This window comes from Mus caroli, chromosome 2, assembly GCF_900094665.2.
Source record: "Mus caroli chromosome 2, CAROLI_EIJ_v1.1, whole genome shotgun sequence".
NCBI classification, from domain to species: Eukaryota; Metazoa; Chordata; class Mammalia; order Rodentia; family Muridae; genus Mus; species Mus caroli.
In genome coordinates, this window is record NC_034571.1 from 103,968,813 (window position 1) to 103,986,842 (window position 18,030).

General features: G+C 37.9%; 1 protein-coding gene across 2 annotated transcripts in view; it reads right to left on the reverse strand.

Moving 5' to 3' along the window:
* Positions 1-18,030, reverse strand: part of Ano3 (anoctamin 3) — a 284,964-nt gene that overhangs the window by 188,013 nt on the left and 78,921 nt on the right. For both annotated transcript variants that reach the window (XM_021184432.2, XM_029474347.1), the window contains exon 4: positions 15,725-15,843. In XM_021184432.2, the coding sequence (XP_021040091.1) occupies positions 15,725-15,843 (119 nt within the window). The remainder of the gene's footprint in view (positions 1-15,724; positions 15,844-18,030) is intronic.

Sequence of the window (18,030 nt, forward strand, 5' to 3'; positions counted from 1 at the left end):
TGGCCTAGTAGGCCATCACTGGAAAGAGAGGCCCATTGGACATGCAAACTTTATATGCCCCAGTACAGGGGAACGCCAGGGCCAAAAAGTGGGAATGGGTGGGTAGGGGAGTTGGGGGGAGGGTATGGGGGACTTTTGGGATAGCATTGGAAATGTAATTGAGGAAAATACGTAATAATGATAAAAAAAAACTATTGTACTGTAAGTAGAAAACTCTAGAATCTAGATGACAGAGACATGTACTGTTCAGCACTACTTCTTTCCAGTTAGAGAACTGGGCAAGAAACAACTCCTAAAATATTATTTCTTTACTGATATAATGGTAGTAGGACTGTTTACTGTCACTATGCGAATTGATATGATATACATAAAATAATGAATGCATACCAGAGTAAGATACAAAAGCATTCTTCCCCAAATTACTGGATAAAAATATCTATATTGATGTTCTTTTTCCAGTGTTGTAAGGCAGAAAGTCAGCTTTTTAGAAGCAGACTTGTGGCTGTTCCTATTTCTGTTTTGTTTTCTCATAGCTTCACTATTTACTAGCTGAATAATGTTTCTAAATGACTACAGTAATATGACAATATAAAGTTACATATAGTAAAGCATTAACTCAGGAATAAAATGGAAAAGCAAAATATTTTTATACTATTGGCCTCATGCTGCATATGATGGTTTTAGAGCCACACTTTATTATAGAATCATAATTGCAGTCAATTACTATAATCACTAAATACTCTGGGGGATTTTATAACAGTAGTTTTGATTGAATGCATTACTGTTTTAGTGAGATTATTAACTTTGAGTATTTCAGTGTCTCCCCACTTACAGTGAAAGAAACATCTTAAATATAATTATTTGGGCAAACATCTAATTATATTCTAAAGATAAATCTTTTGCAAAATTATTTTAAGGCATTCACTTATTACTTTAAACTTTCTATCATCAACTTATTTTGCAGAAAATTTTGGCTCCAAAAAAGAAAAAAACCCCACACATCTTGTAACCAAAAATAAAGCTGGGGGATTTAGTTATTTTGGTTGTGCTTTAAGCTCTTTCAAATTTAATTGAAATACCTTGACTATCTTTGCATTTCTTCACTATTAGAACTGCTTATATAGTTAAATATTACCATCAAATTGCTTTAAATATTTTTTAGTTTCACATTTATATTTATGTATTTTAAGCTTAAGACATAGCCATTGATCCATGGCATGTATTCTACCATATTACCTTATCATTAGATCCTAAGTTCATTTCTTTCACTTGCTCATAATTTTAACATTGTTGTGTTTAGTATCTAAACTATTAATCACATCTTTTGTTTCATGGTCAAAGGTTATTTTTCTACTCAATTATTTTAAAAACGACTTTTTTTCTTTTAATGCATTCATTCTGAGTTTATTAACTATTTAGCTCGTCAGTAATGTATTTTATTTTAAGTAGTGAGAAGATGTCTAAAAACATTTGAGCCCTTCCCAACAATGGACCAGCTATTGGTAATATATTGATTGGTTAGTATTTTGAAAACCAGATTTTATTACTGATTTAGAGTGCTATTTTTATTTGATATATTCATAAAAAGGTACAAGAGACAAGAGAAAGAGAGAGAGAGACCTCAAGCTACACATTCTTTTGGATTTAAGCTATCCAAAGCATATGTAGGGAGAATAAGAGAACACAGATTTCTTTATTCCAGATCGGGAAAATTTAACCTAGTTATACATTACTATAGAATAAGACTTCACTGCTTATTACAGAATATCCAAGGATAATGAAAATAAATGATAAAAAAACAGGGGAAAGTTCTCTTTTTGTTACTGGATATTTTCTTTATTTATATTTCAAATGCTTTCCACATTCCTGGTCTCCCCTTCAGAGACTCTCTATTCCCTCCCATCTCCCCTTGCCTCTACCCACCCACCCACCCACTCCCTTCTTCCTGTGCTGGCATTCCTCTACACTGGAACATCAAACATACTCAGGCCCAAGGTCATCTCAACCCACTGATGCCAACAAGGCCATACTCTGCCACATATCCCACTGGAGCCATGAGTCCTTCCATGTATATTCTTTGGTTGGTAGTCCAGTTCCTAGGAGCTCCGGGTGGGTGGGGGTGTCTGGCCAGTTGAAACTGTTGCTCCCTCCATGGGGCTACAAACCCCCTCAGCTCCTTAAGTCACATCTCCAATCCCTCCATCAGGGACCCTACGCTCAGTCCAAAGGTTGGCTGCAAGCATCCACCTCTGTATTTATCAGGCACTGGCAGAATCTCTCATGAGACAGACTTACCAGGCTCCTATCAGCAAGCACTTCCTGGCATCCACAATAGCATCTGGGTTTGGTGACTGTATATGGGAGGGTTAATATCCACTTATCAGTGAGTACATACCACCTGTGGTCTTTTGTGACTGAGTTACCTCACTCAGGATGATATTTTCAAGTTCCATTTATTTGCCTAAGAATTTCATGAATTCGTTGTTTTTAATAGGTGAGTAGTATTCCATTGCGTAAATTTTCTGTATCCTTTTTCTGTTGAGAGATATCTAGGTTGTTTCCAGCTTCTGGTTATTATAAATATGGCTGCTATGAACATGGTGGAGCATGTGTCCTTTTTACATGTTGGAGCATCTTCTGGGTATATCCTCAGGAGTGGTATAGTTGGGTCCTCAGGTAGTACTATGTCCAATTTTCTGAGGAACCTTCAGAATGATTTCCAGAGTGGTTGTACCAGCTTGCAATTCTACCAGCAATGGAGGAGTGTTCCTCTTTTTCCATATCCTCACCAGCATCTGTCTTCACCTGAGTTTTTGAACTTAGCCATTCTGACTGGTTTGAGGTGGAATCTCAGAGTTGTGTTTATTTGCATTTCTCTGATGACTAAGGATGTTGAACATTTCATTAGGAACTTCTCTGCCATTCGAGTTTCCTCACTTAAGAATCCTCTGTTTAGCTCTGTTCCCCATTTTTAATAGGGTTATTTGGTCCTTTGGAGTTTACCTTCTTGAGTTCTTTTTTTTTTAATTTTTTCATTAGATATTTTCTTTATTTACATTTCCCGAAAGTTCCCTGTACCCTCCCCCGCCCTGCTCCCCTACCTACCCACTCCCACTTTCTGGCCCTGGCATTCCCCTGTACTGGGACATATAAAGTTTACAAGACCAAGGGGCCTTTCTTCCCAATGATGGCAGAGTAGGCCATCTTCTACTACATATGCAGCTAGAGACACAAGCTCTGAGGGCACTGGTTAGTTCATATTGTTGTTCCACCTATAGGGTTGCAGACCCCCTCAGCTCCTTGGGTACTTTCTCTGACTTCTCCATTGGGGGTCCTGTGTTCCATCCAATAGTTGACTGTGAGCATCCACTTCTGTATTTGCCAGGCACTGTCACAGCCTCACACTAGACAGCTATATCAGGTTCCTTTCAGCGAAATCTTGCTGGCATATGCAATAGTGTCTGAGTTTGGTGGCTGATTATGGGATGGATCCCCGGGTTGGGTAGTCTCTGGATGGTCCATCCTTTCGCCTTAGCTCCCAACTTTGTCTCTGCAACTCCTTCCATAGGTATTTTGTTCCTTATTCTAAGGAGGAATGACGTATCCACACGTTGGTCTTCCTTCTTGATTTTCTTGTGTTTTGCAAATTCTATTTTGGGTGTTTTACATATATTGGATATACTGCTGGAGAAAGAGTTTTACTAGCAAAGCAAGAAATTATGTTTAACACCTTGTACAAAAACCCTAATGATTTCACGTGTGTTCCATAAACAAAATAAAAATTAAGTGTTAAAAACACAATTTATCACAGTAATATTATTAAATAAAAATAAAGTTGAGGAAATTTTAAGTATATCTTAGAAACTGACTAACCAATAACATAAATAGATTCTTTCCTCTTGGTACAGACATTTCTCTGTAGTAAAGGGAAATAGCTCTTGTGTTGCTAGGGGCTAGCAAACTAACACATGTTCAAAGTCCCATAAAAAGTGTTTTTTCATGTAACTTATGCATATCTCCCACATACTTTAAGTTGCCAACTTACTTATAGCATTGAACAGAATATAAATGCTAAAAATTAATTGTGATACTGTAGCATACAGGGAATATTATAACAAAAGATAAAATTCTCAGATTAGAAAGATATCTCAGAGTTCAAGAACACTTAATTCTAGAGAATCGGGGTTTGTTTGATTTTCAGCATTGATGTGGTGGCTACATCTACCTGTAAATCTAGTCTCAGAGGATCCAATGTCTTTTCAGGGCAACCACCTCACTTGCAATACACATATACCCAGGCAAACAAATACTAATACTCATAAAAAATTAAATCTATTGAAAATGAAAGGAACTCTTCATATGTTCACTAAAATAGTCATACTCTTTACTGAAAATTCTCCATTTGTACATATGAGTTAATGGCTGTGAAATCCACACATATACAATTATCACTACATTTTATGTCAAGGCTGCCCATTACATCATTCATATAGATAAGACAGAAAGAGCAAGCCTGTCATCATAGCTATTTGGGAAACTGATGCAGGACAATAAAAATTTAAGGCCTACGTGGAGTACATGGTTTGCTAAAGACTAGCCTTGGCAATTTAGTGAGACCTGTCTCAATATAAACATGGAAATGAGGGTTGCCTATATTGTCTAGTGCTAGAAAGCTTCCATTATAAAATAACAAGGATAAATATTCTCTACCAATAAATAACTAAATAAATAATGAAGAACAAGAGAGGAGAAAGAAAGAAATGAGAAGAAAAGAAAGGAAAAGAAGAGAAGTGAAAAGAAAAGAAAAGAAAGGAAAAGAAGAGAAAAGAAAAGAAAAAAGAAAGGAAAAGAGAAAATAAAAGAGAAAAGAAAAGAAGAGAATAAAGAAAAGAAGAGAATAAAGAAAAGAAAAGAAAAGAAAAGAAAAGAAAAGAAAAGAAAAGAAAAGAAAAGAAAAGAAAAGAAAAGGAAAGGAAAGGAAAGGAAAGGAAAGGAAAGGAAAGAAGACACATGCATCCAAGTGATTATTTATCTGATTGTTTATAACACCACATTATGTTACTTTTTGGAAAAATTCTAGTATCACTAATATTACGTAGCATTGTATAGTAGTTCTGTAACAGTAATTGGTTCAGAAAATTAACCCCCTACACAATTTCTGGGCCAAAAGCTATATATGAAAATGGAATGTTTTAGTATTGTTAACATAAAAGGCACAGTTTAGAAATCTACAGAAACTGTATCTTTCTTACCTCTTCCATCAATGATCAGTGTCTTCATTCTTACAGAAAATTACCCACATTAGTGTTGAAAATATGATGAACACCATCTGCCCCTGCCACTTGATCTAGTCAAACTGAATGGCCATGTGATGTAATTTTAATGAACTGCTAAAATATTCATGTCAAGATTTTCCTGTCTATAACCCCTCTCCTGTCTGGTTTAATACTAAACATACTTTCAAAAGAGAAGTCATATTTTGGAAAATACCTTTATAGTCCCCAAACCATAACTGTCAACATCATTAGTCAATTTCTGCATCCCCAGACAAACATTTCATTAGTGTTCATGACGGGAGTTGTGGCTTCTACCACATGTGCTTGATTCTTCTCATGTAACCTAACTGTAGATGTTCTCTGACTATTATTTTCTCATAGAAGCCTTTGCTGGTATTCAAGGCATGGCTACTTGAAGGTAAGAGGAATTCTCATTCTGTAGGACCTTATTTCCAATACTCTACATTAATAAACCAGGAAAAGACAATCTTTTCCTAAACACTTATAAAAGCGGCTTGTCTCATTTTCTCTAGAATTTTCCGTCAATTAAGTCTAATAATTTCTACCACTTATAGATTTATGAGAATGGCTTTTTTTGTATGGTTGTTTGTGGTACTTAATTGTTTCTGAATATTTTTCAGCCACACAGATGTAGTAAAGATAATAAAATTGTATTAATCTAATGATTATGACTGTTGACAATATACATGTATATTTCAACTAAAGTAAATATTGTACTTTCCTGAATTTAATTAAGTTTTAATATTATTATTATCATCTCTTTCTCCCTTCCCCCATGTTTGTGTGTGTATGTATGTGTGTGTGTTTGTGTGTGTGTATGTTGTTATTAATTCGATTTGTAATGGAGCCGTAGTTCTCTGAAAAAGCAGCAAGCATTCTTCCCATGACTGAAACTACCAAAGTTCAAGAAACTGAGAGAAAAATATCATAGGGTTATGAAAGAGTTTAGTATTATCACTTTGCAAAAGATATAGCAATAAGATGACTCCTAATGACATATTGCTATGCTCATAGACAGGTGTCTAACCCAGTTCTCATTAGGGATGCTTCTTCTTGAAGTAGATGGGAACTAATGCAATGATTCACAACTGGACAATGTTCAGAGTGAAAGACTTTGGAGCACTCATTTCTAAATGAAATATCTTCATAAAATCTCTCCCCTCAAGACCTATGCATCTATGAAAAAGAGAAGGCAAAAAACAAAACACAAACCTGTAAGAGGAGGGGGTAGGAGTGATGATTCCAAGAACAGTGTCATCCAGATGCAAGAGAACTGACACAAATATGAAGTCACAAAGATAGCACACATAAGGCCTGCATAGGTTCACCCCTGACAAGACCCCAATACTGTGGGGAGTACACAGAACATGGAAAATTAGTATTCTTCAGTGGAGTGTTGGGGATATATTAACACTCCATGGCAGGCCCCAGGCCCAGAAGTAATGAACTACATGATTTTTGTCTGTTTGTGGGCTTTTTGCTTTGTTTGTTGGGTTTTTTTTATTTTCGCCACTTTTGTCATATCATTTTTGCTTATTTGTTTTGATTTTCCTTTTTGGGTTTTCTCTCTGTAAAATAATAAGAGAGAACCTAAAGTTGTGTGGGTAGGGAGCTTGGACATATTTATGAGGACTTTGGTGAAAGAAAAACTTGACCAAAATATATTATATGAAAAAGTTTAAATAGTGCAAAAGAAGTAACAAGCATGCTTATCTGCTGAACCATTTCTCTGGCCCAACCCTCTTCCAAATAAATTATTGAGACGCTTAGCTATTTCAGAGAGTTAAGTGTTTGTTTGTTTGTTTGTTTGTTTGTTTGTTTGTTTTTCAAATATAAAGTATTTATGTTAAACTACACCTAGGCTCCAAAGAATTAGGAGCATTTTGGAATTTCTTAGAAATTAGTGACACTTTTTTGATCTTCTCAGTATTTGAAGAAGGATTAATTTGTCACTGTTATCAGCCCCTACTTTATCCTTTAACACTTGAAGCTGTCTCTATTATCTCTTGTTGAAAAGAATTATTCCCAGATATTTTTCATGTTTATGAACAGAGGCCATTCCCACTGTTGTGCTCTTTAATGTCAACTGAGCTGAATTTCCTGCTTAATTTAATCATCTAATTTTGCTGCTCAATTTCTTACATGTTTCGATTAGGACAACTATGGTCATTAGTTTCTGGTACAGGTAGGTGGTCTTTTATCCTCTTCAAGGCTAGCTCTGATATGTAGTCCTGATAAAGTTAGGATTCAAGGAGACACAACAGAAATGCAACCTTTGTCTGAAACCAGAGCTTAGTGATGGCATCAAATCCAAGAAAGCCTTATAGACAATTCAATAGACAGTAACTTTTGATAGAAGGTATTAAAAATCTCAACAAAATTAGAAGGTACAGTGGATAGAAATTAACCAAACACTTTTGGTATGTTTAATATGGATTTTGTTTTAAGACTTAAGGCTAACAGAAAAAAATTAGAAATCATGTGGTGATATATCTCTGATTTGTAGTGCCTCTTGGACTTCTCCATTGCTTGTATTTTAACACATATATAATGGAGGCTGTCTAATGTTTACCATCATTCTCTGTCCTGGAGTACAAATTTAAACATCTTCCTATTAGATCCTGTTATGCTATCACTATAATTTTACCACATTAGAAGCCATGACTGCAAAAAGTTTTAATCTCAAAAAAGAATAAAAAATACAATTCTAAGTTCTGAAGATAGATCCTAAACCAGAGAGTTATTTTTAAGAATATTTAGTTTTATTAAGTGTATTAGTTACCTTTCTATTGTATTAAAACAACATGACAAAGGTAATTTTTAGAAGGAAGGGATTATTTGGGACTTACAGCTCCAGGGTGATAGGAGTATATATTCATTACAATGAGGAGTATGGTAATAGGAAGGCAAGCATAGCACTGGAGCACCAACTGAGAGCTCACATTTTTTATCCACAAACTGGAAAGCAGAGAGGTAACTTGAAATGATAGGAGTCTTCTGAAATGTCAGGGACTGAGAGTGATGACACACCTTCTCCAAGAAGGCCACACTTCCCAATCCTCTCAAATAGTTATAGCCACTGGGGGCAAAGTGAGTAATGAAGTCTATGAGGGGTTTTGGCATTCAAATTACCACGGTAAATTATTATAAGTAGTGATGAGAAAGAAATGTTTTTCACTTAGACTCAAGGCCACTTCAGCAATGGTTAATTGTTGCTCAATGGTTAACAAATAAAATTTCAAACAGATTGAAAATCCTTCTATACAATGATCAGGCCACTAGTCAGATGTATTTTTAAGATTGTTAGTTCTTACATCTGAAAAACTTAATGGAGCTCTCACAAATACAATAATAGCACTTGAGATAATTTAGAATAATTTCTTCTGACCTTAGTTCATGGCTGATGGGCAATTTGTTATTGAGTTCTATTTGTTTTCTATTATCCAATAGTTGCCTTTACCCACTATGTCCTTTGCATTAGGCATGAGTCACTCTTTCAAGGTAATGTTCCTTCCTTCTGAGTCATTATATCTTTTATATCTTTGCTCCTATGTGAAATGTTCCTTATGCAGTTCCCTTACTGTGTATAATATGCAGAGTGCAGATTGCAACCTACCAATCATCCAAAGTAAAGCAGGATATGAGGCAGAGACTTGTGTATTAAAGCCTGTTTATATGTTTATAATGCACAGATATAATGAGCTTTTCTTTCTTTTTTCTTCCTTCCTTCCTTCCTTCCTTCCTTCCTTCCTTCCTTCCTTCCTTCCTTCCTTCCTTCCTTCCTCCCCCTCCTCTCTCTCTCTCTTTCTTTCCTTGCCAGTGGGATTAGATGTGCTGATTACTCTATTCTACAGAGTAATCTCTCCTCAAATTTGTAATAGTTTTCCTAGCATAGGCTTGAGAATGCTTATCTTGAAACTTCAGACTTGAAAAATCATATATATATGACATTTTCCCTCTTGAAGGAAGAAACTATTTTAGTGGATCCCACAGTTAAGAGACTTTTATTTGTAAAAAGACTTTGGATTTTTAAAAGGTATTGGATATTTTTAAAGGATTGAACTTTTAATATGTAAAGACTGTGGGACTTTTAAAGTTGTTTAGATCTTGGGGGTGAATAAGAACTAAGGGCTGACTAGTGGATGTGTTTGTGTGTCAAGTTGACATGGGGTCAATTGTACTGGCTTGTTTTATGTGTCAACTTGACACAGGCTGGGATTATCACAGAGAAAGGAGCTTCAGTTGGGGAAATGCCTCCATAAGATCCAGCTGTGGGGTATTTTCTCAATCAGTGATCAAGAGGTCAAAGCTCATTGTGGGTGGGGCCATATCTGGGCTGGTAGTCTTGGTTCTATACAAAAGCAGGCTGAGCAAGCCAGAGGAGCAAGCCAGTAAGTAACATCCCTCCATGGCTTCTACATCAGCTTCTGCTTCCTGACCTGCTTGAGTTCCAGTCCTGACTTCTTTCACTAATGAACAGCAAAAATCAGTTAAAAATAAGCTATAAATCTTAACATTCTTAGATATCTTAGTCAGGGTTTCTATTCCTGCACAAACATCATGACCAAGAAGCAAGTTGGGGAGGAAAGGGTTTATTTAGCATACAAATTTCCACATTGCTGTGGAAATACTCTCACGTAGTATGGTGGTTTGAATATGCTTGGTCCATAAATAGTGATACTGTTAGACAATATGGCATTTTTGGAGGAAGTGTGCCATTGTGGGGGTGGGCTTTGAAGCTTTACCCAGTTTAGAAGAATTAGTTTTCTCATGGCTATATTCAGAGCAAAATGAAGACTCTCAGCTACTCCTGCAACTTGCCTGCTTGGAAGCTGCCATGCTCACACCTTGATGATAATGGACTGAAACCCTAAGCATATAAGACAGCTCAAATTAAATGTTGTTCTTCATGAGAGTTGTATTGGTCATGTTATCTCTTCACAGCAATGGTAACTCTAACTAAAAGAGAAGTTGGTACCAGGAGTCAGGTACTGATGTGATAGGCCTGACCATGGTTTTATTTAGAGGAATGTGAATTTTGAGACTTTGGATTCAGAAAGTTGTGGAATGTTTTAAGTGGGGCTTAATAGGCTATCCTAAGTCGAGCAGTGGTGGTACACACCTTTAATCTCAGCACTTGGGAGGCAGAGGCAGGAGGATTTCTGAGTTCAAGGCCAACCTTACTACAGAGTGAGTTCCAGGACAGCCAGGGCTACACAGAGAAACCCTGTATTGAAAAAAAATAGGCTATCCTAGTAGGTATATGAAAGACATTGGTGCTGAGGGTGATTTGAAATGTGGGGGCCTAGCTCAAGAATTTTCAAAGGAGAAGATTATTAGTATGTAGCCTACAGACTGTTCTTGTGATGTTTTGGTGAGGAATGTAGCTGATTTTGGTCCTAGTCTGAAGACTTACCTGAGGCTAGTATGAAAACATTCCAATTAACTGCATTGACAAAGGAAATCTCAAAAAAATCCAAATTTAGACTTTATCCTGTAGTTAAGTTTCATGAGAAGTATTTTGATCAAGCATGGCAAATTTAGAGAAGGAAAGTACAAAATGGGTACAAAAAGGTCACCAGAAAGTACAATGGAACTAAATCCTGTGTTTGAGGAGATAAACAGATAAAATGTGTTGTCCAACTAAGCTTATTGTTTGCTTTGTTATTGTCTTTATTTGAACTTTTATTCTGAAGTGAACTATAATCTCAAAATGGAAGTCACAGGCTTTTGATTTGAAGCTTGAGGAATTTTGGCCACGATAAGCTTATGCCTAGACATGGTGGTACAGGAGATAGAGAAAAACAGATCTCCGAGTTTAAGGCCAGTGTGGACATAAAGTAAGTTCCAGGTAGAAAAAGCTTAGGTCCAGGCATGGTGGTAAAAGCCTTTAATCCTAAAATTCAGGAGACATAGACATTCAGATCTGAGTTCAAGATCATTTTACAGTGCAAGTTCCAAGACAGTCAAGTTTAGGCAATGAAGGATATAATAGAACAATTGGTAATGTTCTCACTTCAGCAAGCAGCAGAACTCAGAATCTTTGGCCATGTGCCTCTGGCTTAAGATCCAAGAGCAGAAGGGACTACTAGGGCAATTGATACTGGTTATCTGGAGCAAAGAAATATCTTCTGGAAAGTGTTTTCTGAGAGCACAAAGAAGCTGTGTTCCAGACATAGTTACAGTAGTACCTTATGCTGCAGCTGGACTTGGCATGTATAAGCACCATGCATGTGGTATAGGTTTTGAAGGTATGAAGGGGTCCTGGAGGGTAGCTTGAGACTTAGCACTGCAAGAGGCCAGGAAAAGCCACTGTTGAAGGTGAATATTCAGTTGCAGTTGGTGGCCCAGAACTGAAGGGGTCAAGCAAAGAAGTTAAGGCTTGGAACCATTAAGGGAGCCTATGAAAGTCTATTAGCGCCGGGCGTGGTGGCACACGCCTTTAGTCCCAGCACTTGGGAGGCAGAGGCAGGCGGATTTCTGAGTTCGAGGCCAGCCTGGTCTACAGAGTGAGTTCCAGGACAGCCAGGACACACAGAGAAACCTTGTCTCGAAAAACCAAAAAAAAAAAAAAAAAGAAAAGAAAGTCTATTAGCAAAACCTAGTTGCAGCTGAAGATCCCAGGAAATTGGAGATGTCAATACCATAAGATGACAACCAAGAATAGCAGCAATGGAGTAGAATCAACGAGAGCCTAGAGTGCTACAGAAGGCAGAGCTGAATAAGTGACCCAAGCTCTTAGTAGAAGCCCAGACCATGTGTGGATTTTAAAAATCAGAATAAGACAGAGGCAGGCGGATTTCTGAGTTCGAGGCCAGCCTGGTCTACAAAGTGAGTTCCAGGACAGCCAGGACTATACAGAGAAACCCTGTCTCGAAAAACCAAAAAAAAAAAAATCAGAATAAGAAACTGTAAAGTTGAAGTTGCTAGAAATATAGGAGTTGTGGAATACCTGTGGAGGAAATCTGCTATCAGGGAGTGGAACCAGCCCAAGAAAATGAAGTCTGTTGCTGCTCAATGCCAGACCTGCCAACAACAATCATCAAGGATGAAAGGAGCTGGAGATCTGAAGAATACTTAGACATCAGACATAAAGACATGGAGTTTAGAGTTTGTCCAGTGGGTTTTCTGTCTTGCTCTGGTCCACTGTTTTTCACTGTGATGTTTTTGAATGGTAATAAATATTCTGTGGTATTGGAAGTATATGATCTGCTTTTTGATGGTTAAGTGATTGTATAAATCTCAGAAGAGATTTTGAACAATGGACTTCTAACTTTGTGGAGACTGTTATAAACAATATGACTTTTGAAGTTGGATTAAATATATTTTTGCATTATGTTATGCCAAGATATGGCCCACAAAAACTCTTGTGTTTGAACACAACTCTGGAGGGTCACAGAGTGGAAAGTAGTGGATTGAATATGTTTGGCCCATAGGGATTGGTAATGTTAGACAATATGGCTTTGTTGGAGGAAATACATCACTGTTTGGGAGAACTTTGAAGCTCTGCCCAGTACAGAAGAGTGAGTTTTCTCCTGGCTGCAGTCAGATTAAGATGCAGACTCTCAGCTCCTCCTGCATCTTGCCTGCCTGGAAGCTGCAATGCTCCTACCTTGATGATGATGAACTAAACTTCTAAACCTATTAGCTAGCCACAAATGAATGTTGTCCTTTATAAGACTCGTCTTGGTCATGGTGTCTCTTCACAGAAATGGAAACCCTAACTAAGACACATAAGTCATCTTATGTTGTTTTCAAACAATGATGTCCAGAAAACAGAATGTCCACAATTTATAGAGAAGGACAACAAGGTCATTGAGTATAATTAGTATGTCCAAGTCACAATAGGTAATGAAGTTGGAATTCAAATCATATTAACTTTCATAGCATAAAAACATGTTCATATGTTAACTTTCTAGGGAAGTACATGAAAAGTTAAGGACCAATACCAATGTAAGAATTATTATTCTTCATGGTTTATAATTGGTATTTAAATAATTTTGCCTGAAAGGTACAATGTTACAATTTGATAGAAGAATTAAAGGTGGCTTTCTTTTTTTTTTTTGTAATATTTTTTTATTACGTATTTTCCTCAATTACATTTCCAATGCTATCCCAAAAGTCCCCCCTTCCCCCCACTTCCCTACCCACCCATTCCCATTTTTTTGGCCCTGGCGTTCCCCTGTACTGGGGCATATAAAGTTTGCATGTCCAATGGGCCTCTCTTTCCAGTGATGGCCGACTAGGACATCTTTTGATACATATGCAGCTAGAGTTAAGAGCTCCGGGGTACTGGTTAGTTCATAATGTTGTTCCACCTATAGGGTTGCAGATCCCTTTAGCTCCTTAGGTATTTTCTCTAGCTCCTCTATTGGGAGCCCTGTGATCCATCCAATAGCTGACTGTGAGCATCCACTTCTGTGTTTGCTAGGCCCTGGCATAGTCTCACAAGAGACAGCTATATCTGAGTCCTTTCAGCAAAATCTTGCTAGTGTATGCAATGGTGTCAGCGTTTGGAAGCTGATTATGGGATGGATTCCTGGATATGGCAGTCTCTAGATGGTCCATCCTTTTGTCACAGCTCCAAACTTTGTCTCTGTAACTCCTTCCATGGGTGTTTTGTTCCCAATTCTAAGAAGGGACACAGTGTCCATACTTTGGTCTTCATTCTTCTTGAGTTTCATGCATTTAGCAAATTGTATCTTATATCTTGGGTATCCTAAGTTTTGGGCTAATATCCTCTTATCAGTGAATACATATTGTGTGAGATCCTTTGTGATTGTGTTACCTCACTCAGGATGATGCCCTCCAGGTTCATCCATTTGCCTAGGAATTTCATAAATTCATTCTTTTTAATAGCTGAATAGTACTCTTTTTATTGTACTTTAGGATAAGCACTTCTGATAATAGTATATCAGATGTCAGAATAATTATAAGAATAAATTTTGAATCCTCTCACCATAAATAGGCTTAGGGCCTGAGGCAAAAACCAGGGGAGGGAGATGGAAGAAGAAAGAAGTCACTCTGCGGTAGGTGGATCCTCAGCACATGGTCATGAAACCTATCCAGTTGGAGTAGGAGTGACTCAGGCAAAACATGGCCAGTTATATCTTGGGACTACTCACAGGCAAAAGACAAAATAGCACAGACAGTTGTATCTGTCCACCTCTAGTGTTTTTAAATTTATGTATAAATATAAAGGTTTTGTGTCTTTTATTTGGGAGCTAAATGATCCAAGTGAGAGGACTGATACAGGCTGTCTCCATGAAAGACTTCAAATTGGCAGTTCGGCAGACTAGGCCTAGATCTCTGTTTCCAAGAACTGGGCAAATCTAGGCAAGTCAGTTATTGGAAAAACACCAGGCTTTGGGCAGCTAATCAGAAGTTGCCCCTATTATCAGCTGCCCTGCCACCTAACCTGAGGCAAAGGCAATGGGTCAACAATAGTTTCCAGGCTTCCCCAGAAAGTTTTCAGCCCTCACCAACTCCCAGCAATGGTTCTGGAATGTCCTTAGATATAGAGCCAACCAATAAGATAAATGTCACCTACCCCTCCATGGAATTCTCATAATATGCTTTACATTGGGACTGTGAACTCAGTTGGGTGTCTCCATTTTAGTAAATGGAAGACTCCAGCATGCTGCACTTCTGCAAAATAAAATATTCTTTGCTTTTGCATACTATTTGAGTCTGGCGTATCATTCCTCAGTGAATCATGGTGGGGTAGAAACACCCAAATAATGTTATATTATATATACATATATATATATGTATATATGCATATATATGTGAGGGTATATATAGATTGTAATTATAATTTTAAAGTATAAACTGGGTGGTAGTGGTACACACCTTTAATGCTAGCACACTGAAGACAGAGGGAGGTATATCTCTGTGAGTTCAAGGCCATACTAGTATACAGAGTGAGGTCCAGGTGAGCCAGGACTACACAAAGAGAAACCCTGTCTTTAATTAAAACAAAAATGTCAAAAATAATAAAATAAATAAAATATATTTTAAAATATATTTTAAAAATAAACAAAATATATTTTAAAAATAAAGAATACATTTAAAAAATAAAGGGGCATTTTTGATCTGTTAAATAATAATTATTTAATAATCCAAATAATCAGTAACTAGCTACTCATGCTTGAGTTCCTTTTTTTAATTTTTTTTATTCAGGGTTTCTCTATGTAGCCCTGGGTGTCCTGGAACTCACTTTGTAGACCAGGCTGGCCTTGAACTCAGAAATTCGCCTACCTCTGCCTCCCAAGTGCTGGGATCAAATGGGTGTGCCACCATGCCCAGCATGTTTGAGTTCTTAAAGTTAGATATTAAGTTCTGTGTTTCATTTATATTTTCCAACACAGATCTAACCATAGAGCTGAATGCTCAAATTTATGCACTAATAACTCAGTTTTTATTACCTTAGACAGCTTTGTCTTGGATTCAGGCTTATCTTTGGTAACAAAGTCATTAAGGAGACGAGATCGATCATAGTTGGCATGTTCAGATTCATCCAGGTAATCCTTGTCTTTCCCCAGAGCTAAAAAGAAAACAGAGAAAGTTATATTCATTTTTGTCTACCCATTTCACTTTGTAAATATGTTAAAAATAATCTGAATTTTTTGCAAGTGCCATAATCTCTAAAATCTTATTAATCTGGACTGAGGAAGAATCAGGTGGGCATCCTCTGCTGACCTCTCATTATGTTGCCTTCACGTGGATCAGACATTGTCCAGGACTTGAACTACATAGCAGGATGCTTATCCCTGGTGCTTTAGGATATGGGTGTTGGTGATGAAGCTGCTACTGAGGGGACACAGCTGTGGCCATGGCCTATGGTGCCCATGAATCTGTGTTAACCTTGGAAGGTGGATCTTAGAGTCATCTTCTGTAATCAGATTAGAGATCATAAAGCAGGACATGATTCTAGACAAAAGCCTTCACTTTAGCATCCTCTGGTCCCAGTTCCCTATAGTACTAGGAGTAAGGGCTCCTGTCCATTGTCAATGAGGTGTGCAAGAGTATGGCAGCTAAGTTTAGTGTCTCACAGCTGATTGACCAATAAACACACACGTCTATGTTGATTCAAAGAGAGTTGACAGAGTGCACCAAGACTTCAGTGTTATTCTTGGTGAGGTGACTATCACAGAGCTGAACTATAGCCAAGAATCATTCATGGCTGTAGAAGCCAAGCAAATTGCCCAGCAGGAAGCCTATGGGCTCTATTTTTGGTGGAAAATACAAAGCAGGAACAAAGGTAGAAGATAGTGCAGGCTGAGTGAGAGGCTATTGCTGCCAAGAAACTTGTAAAGCACTGAGCAAGAATCCTGGGTACATCAAGCTTTGAAAGACTGGGCCATTTTTGAGTTCTGTGGACGGTATCTTGGGTATTCTGTATGTATGTATGTATGTATGTATGTATGTATGTATGTATCTATGCCTGCCTCTGCCTCCCAAGTGCTGGGATTAAGTGCGCCACCACTTGCCCGGCTTTTTTTTTTTTTTTTTTTTTTTTTTGCTAATATCCACTTATTAGTGAGTACAACAAGCTGAAGGGCCCAAGTGAGGACGTCTCAGTCCCACTGGGAGGGGGAAGAAAGCAATCACAAGTGGGAAGGGAGGAACTTGGGAAGGAAAAGGGAATGGGGTCAAAAAAGAGTGAAGCTCTGAGGGACAGCAGAAAGAAAGGAAACAGGAAACTTTGGGAAGTAGGAAGTTGGGGGGACCCTCCCATATGTACTAGAGACCTGAGAGGTGAGAGACTCTCAGGATCTTAAGGGAGGGATTCTAGATGCCCTACAGTAGGGAGAGGGAACTTATAGAGCCCTCCTCTAGCAGAAAGAAGTGGCATCACTTGAGAGATGGTCCCACAGTCAAAACTCTGACTCACAATTGTTCCTGTCTGAAAGAACAGCAGGGATGGAAATGGAGAAGATCCTGGGGAAAAGAAGGCCCAGCAACAGTCCCAAAGTGGGATCCAGGTTAAGAGAAGACCCCAAGGCCTGATACTATTACTGAGGCTATGGAGTGCTCTCAAAACGGGACCTATCATGACTGTCCTGTGAAAGACCGAACAAGCAGCTGAAAAAGTCAGATACAAATATTTGCACCCAAGCAATGAACAGAAACTGCTGACCCCTGTTGTTGAATTAGGGACAAGCTCAAAGAAGCTTAGGAGGAGGGGAACCTTATAGGAGGACCAGCAGTCTCAATTAACCTGAATCCTGAGATCTCTGAGACACTCATACCCATAAGACAGCATAAAACAGCAGATATGAGGTCATCAACACATATTCAGCAGAGGACTGCAGGTTTGAGTTCAGTCAGAGAAGATGTGCCTAACCCTCAAGAGACTGGAGGCCCTAGGGAGTTTAGCGGTCTGGTGAGGTGGGAGTGGGGTGGGGACATGCTTGTTGAGCTAGGGGAAAGGGGAGGAGGTATGGGATGTGGAACTGTCAGAGGGTGGACCCTGAGGGGAAGAAAATCTGGAGTGTAAAAATAAATAAATAAATAAATAAATAAATAAATAAACCCAGAAATTGTAAAAAAAAGATGAAGAAGAAGAAGAAGAAGAAGAAGAAGAAGAAGAAGAAGAAGAAGAAGAAGAAGAAGAAGAAGAAGAAGAAGAAGAAAGAAAGAAAGAAAGAAAAGAAAAGAAAAGAAAAGAAAAGAAAAGAAAAGAAAAGAAAAGAAAAGAAAAGAAAAGAAAAGAAAAGATGAAAAAGAA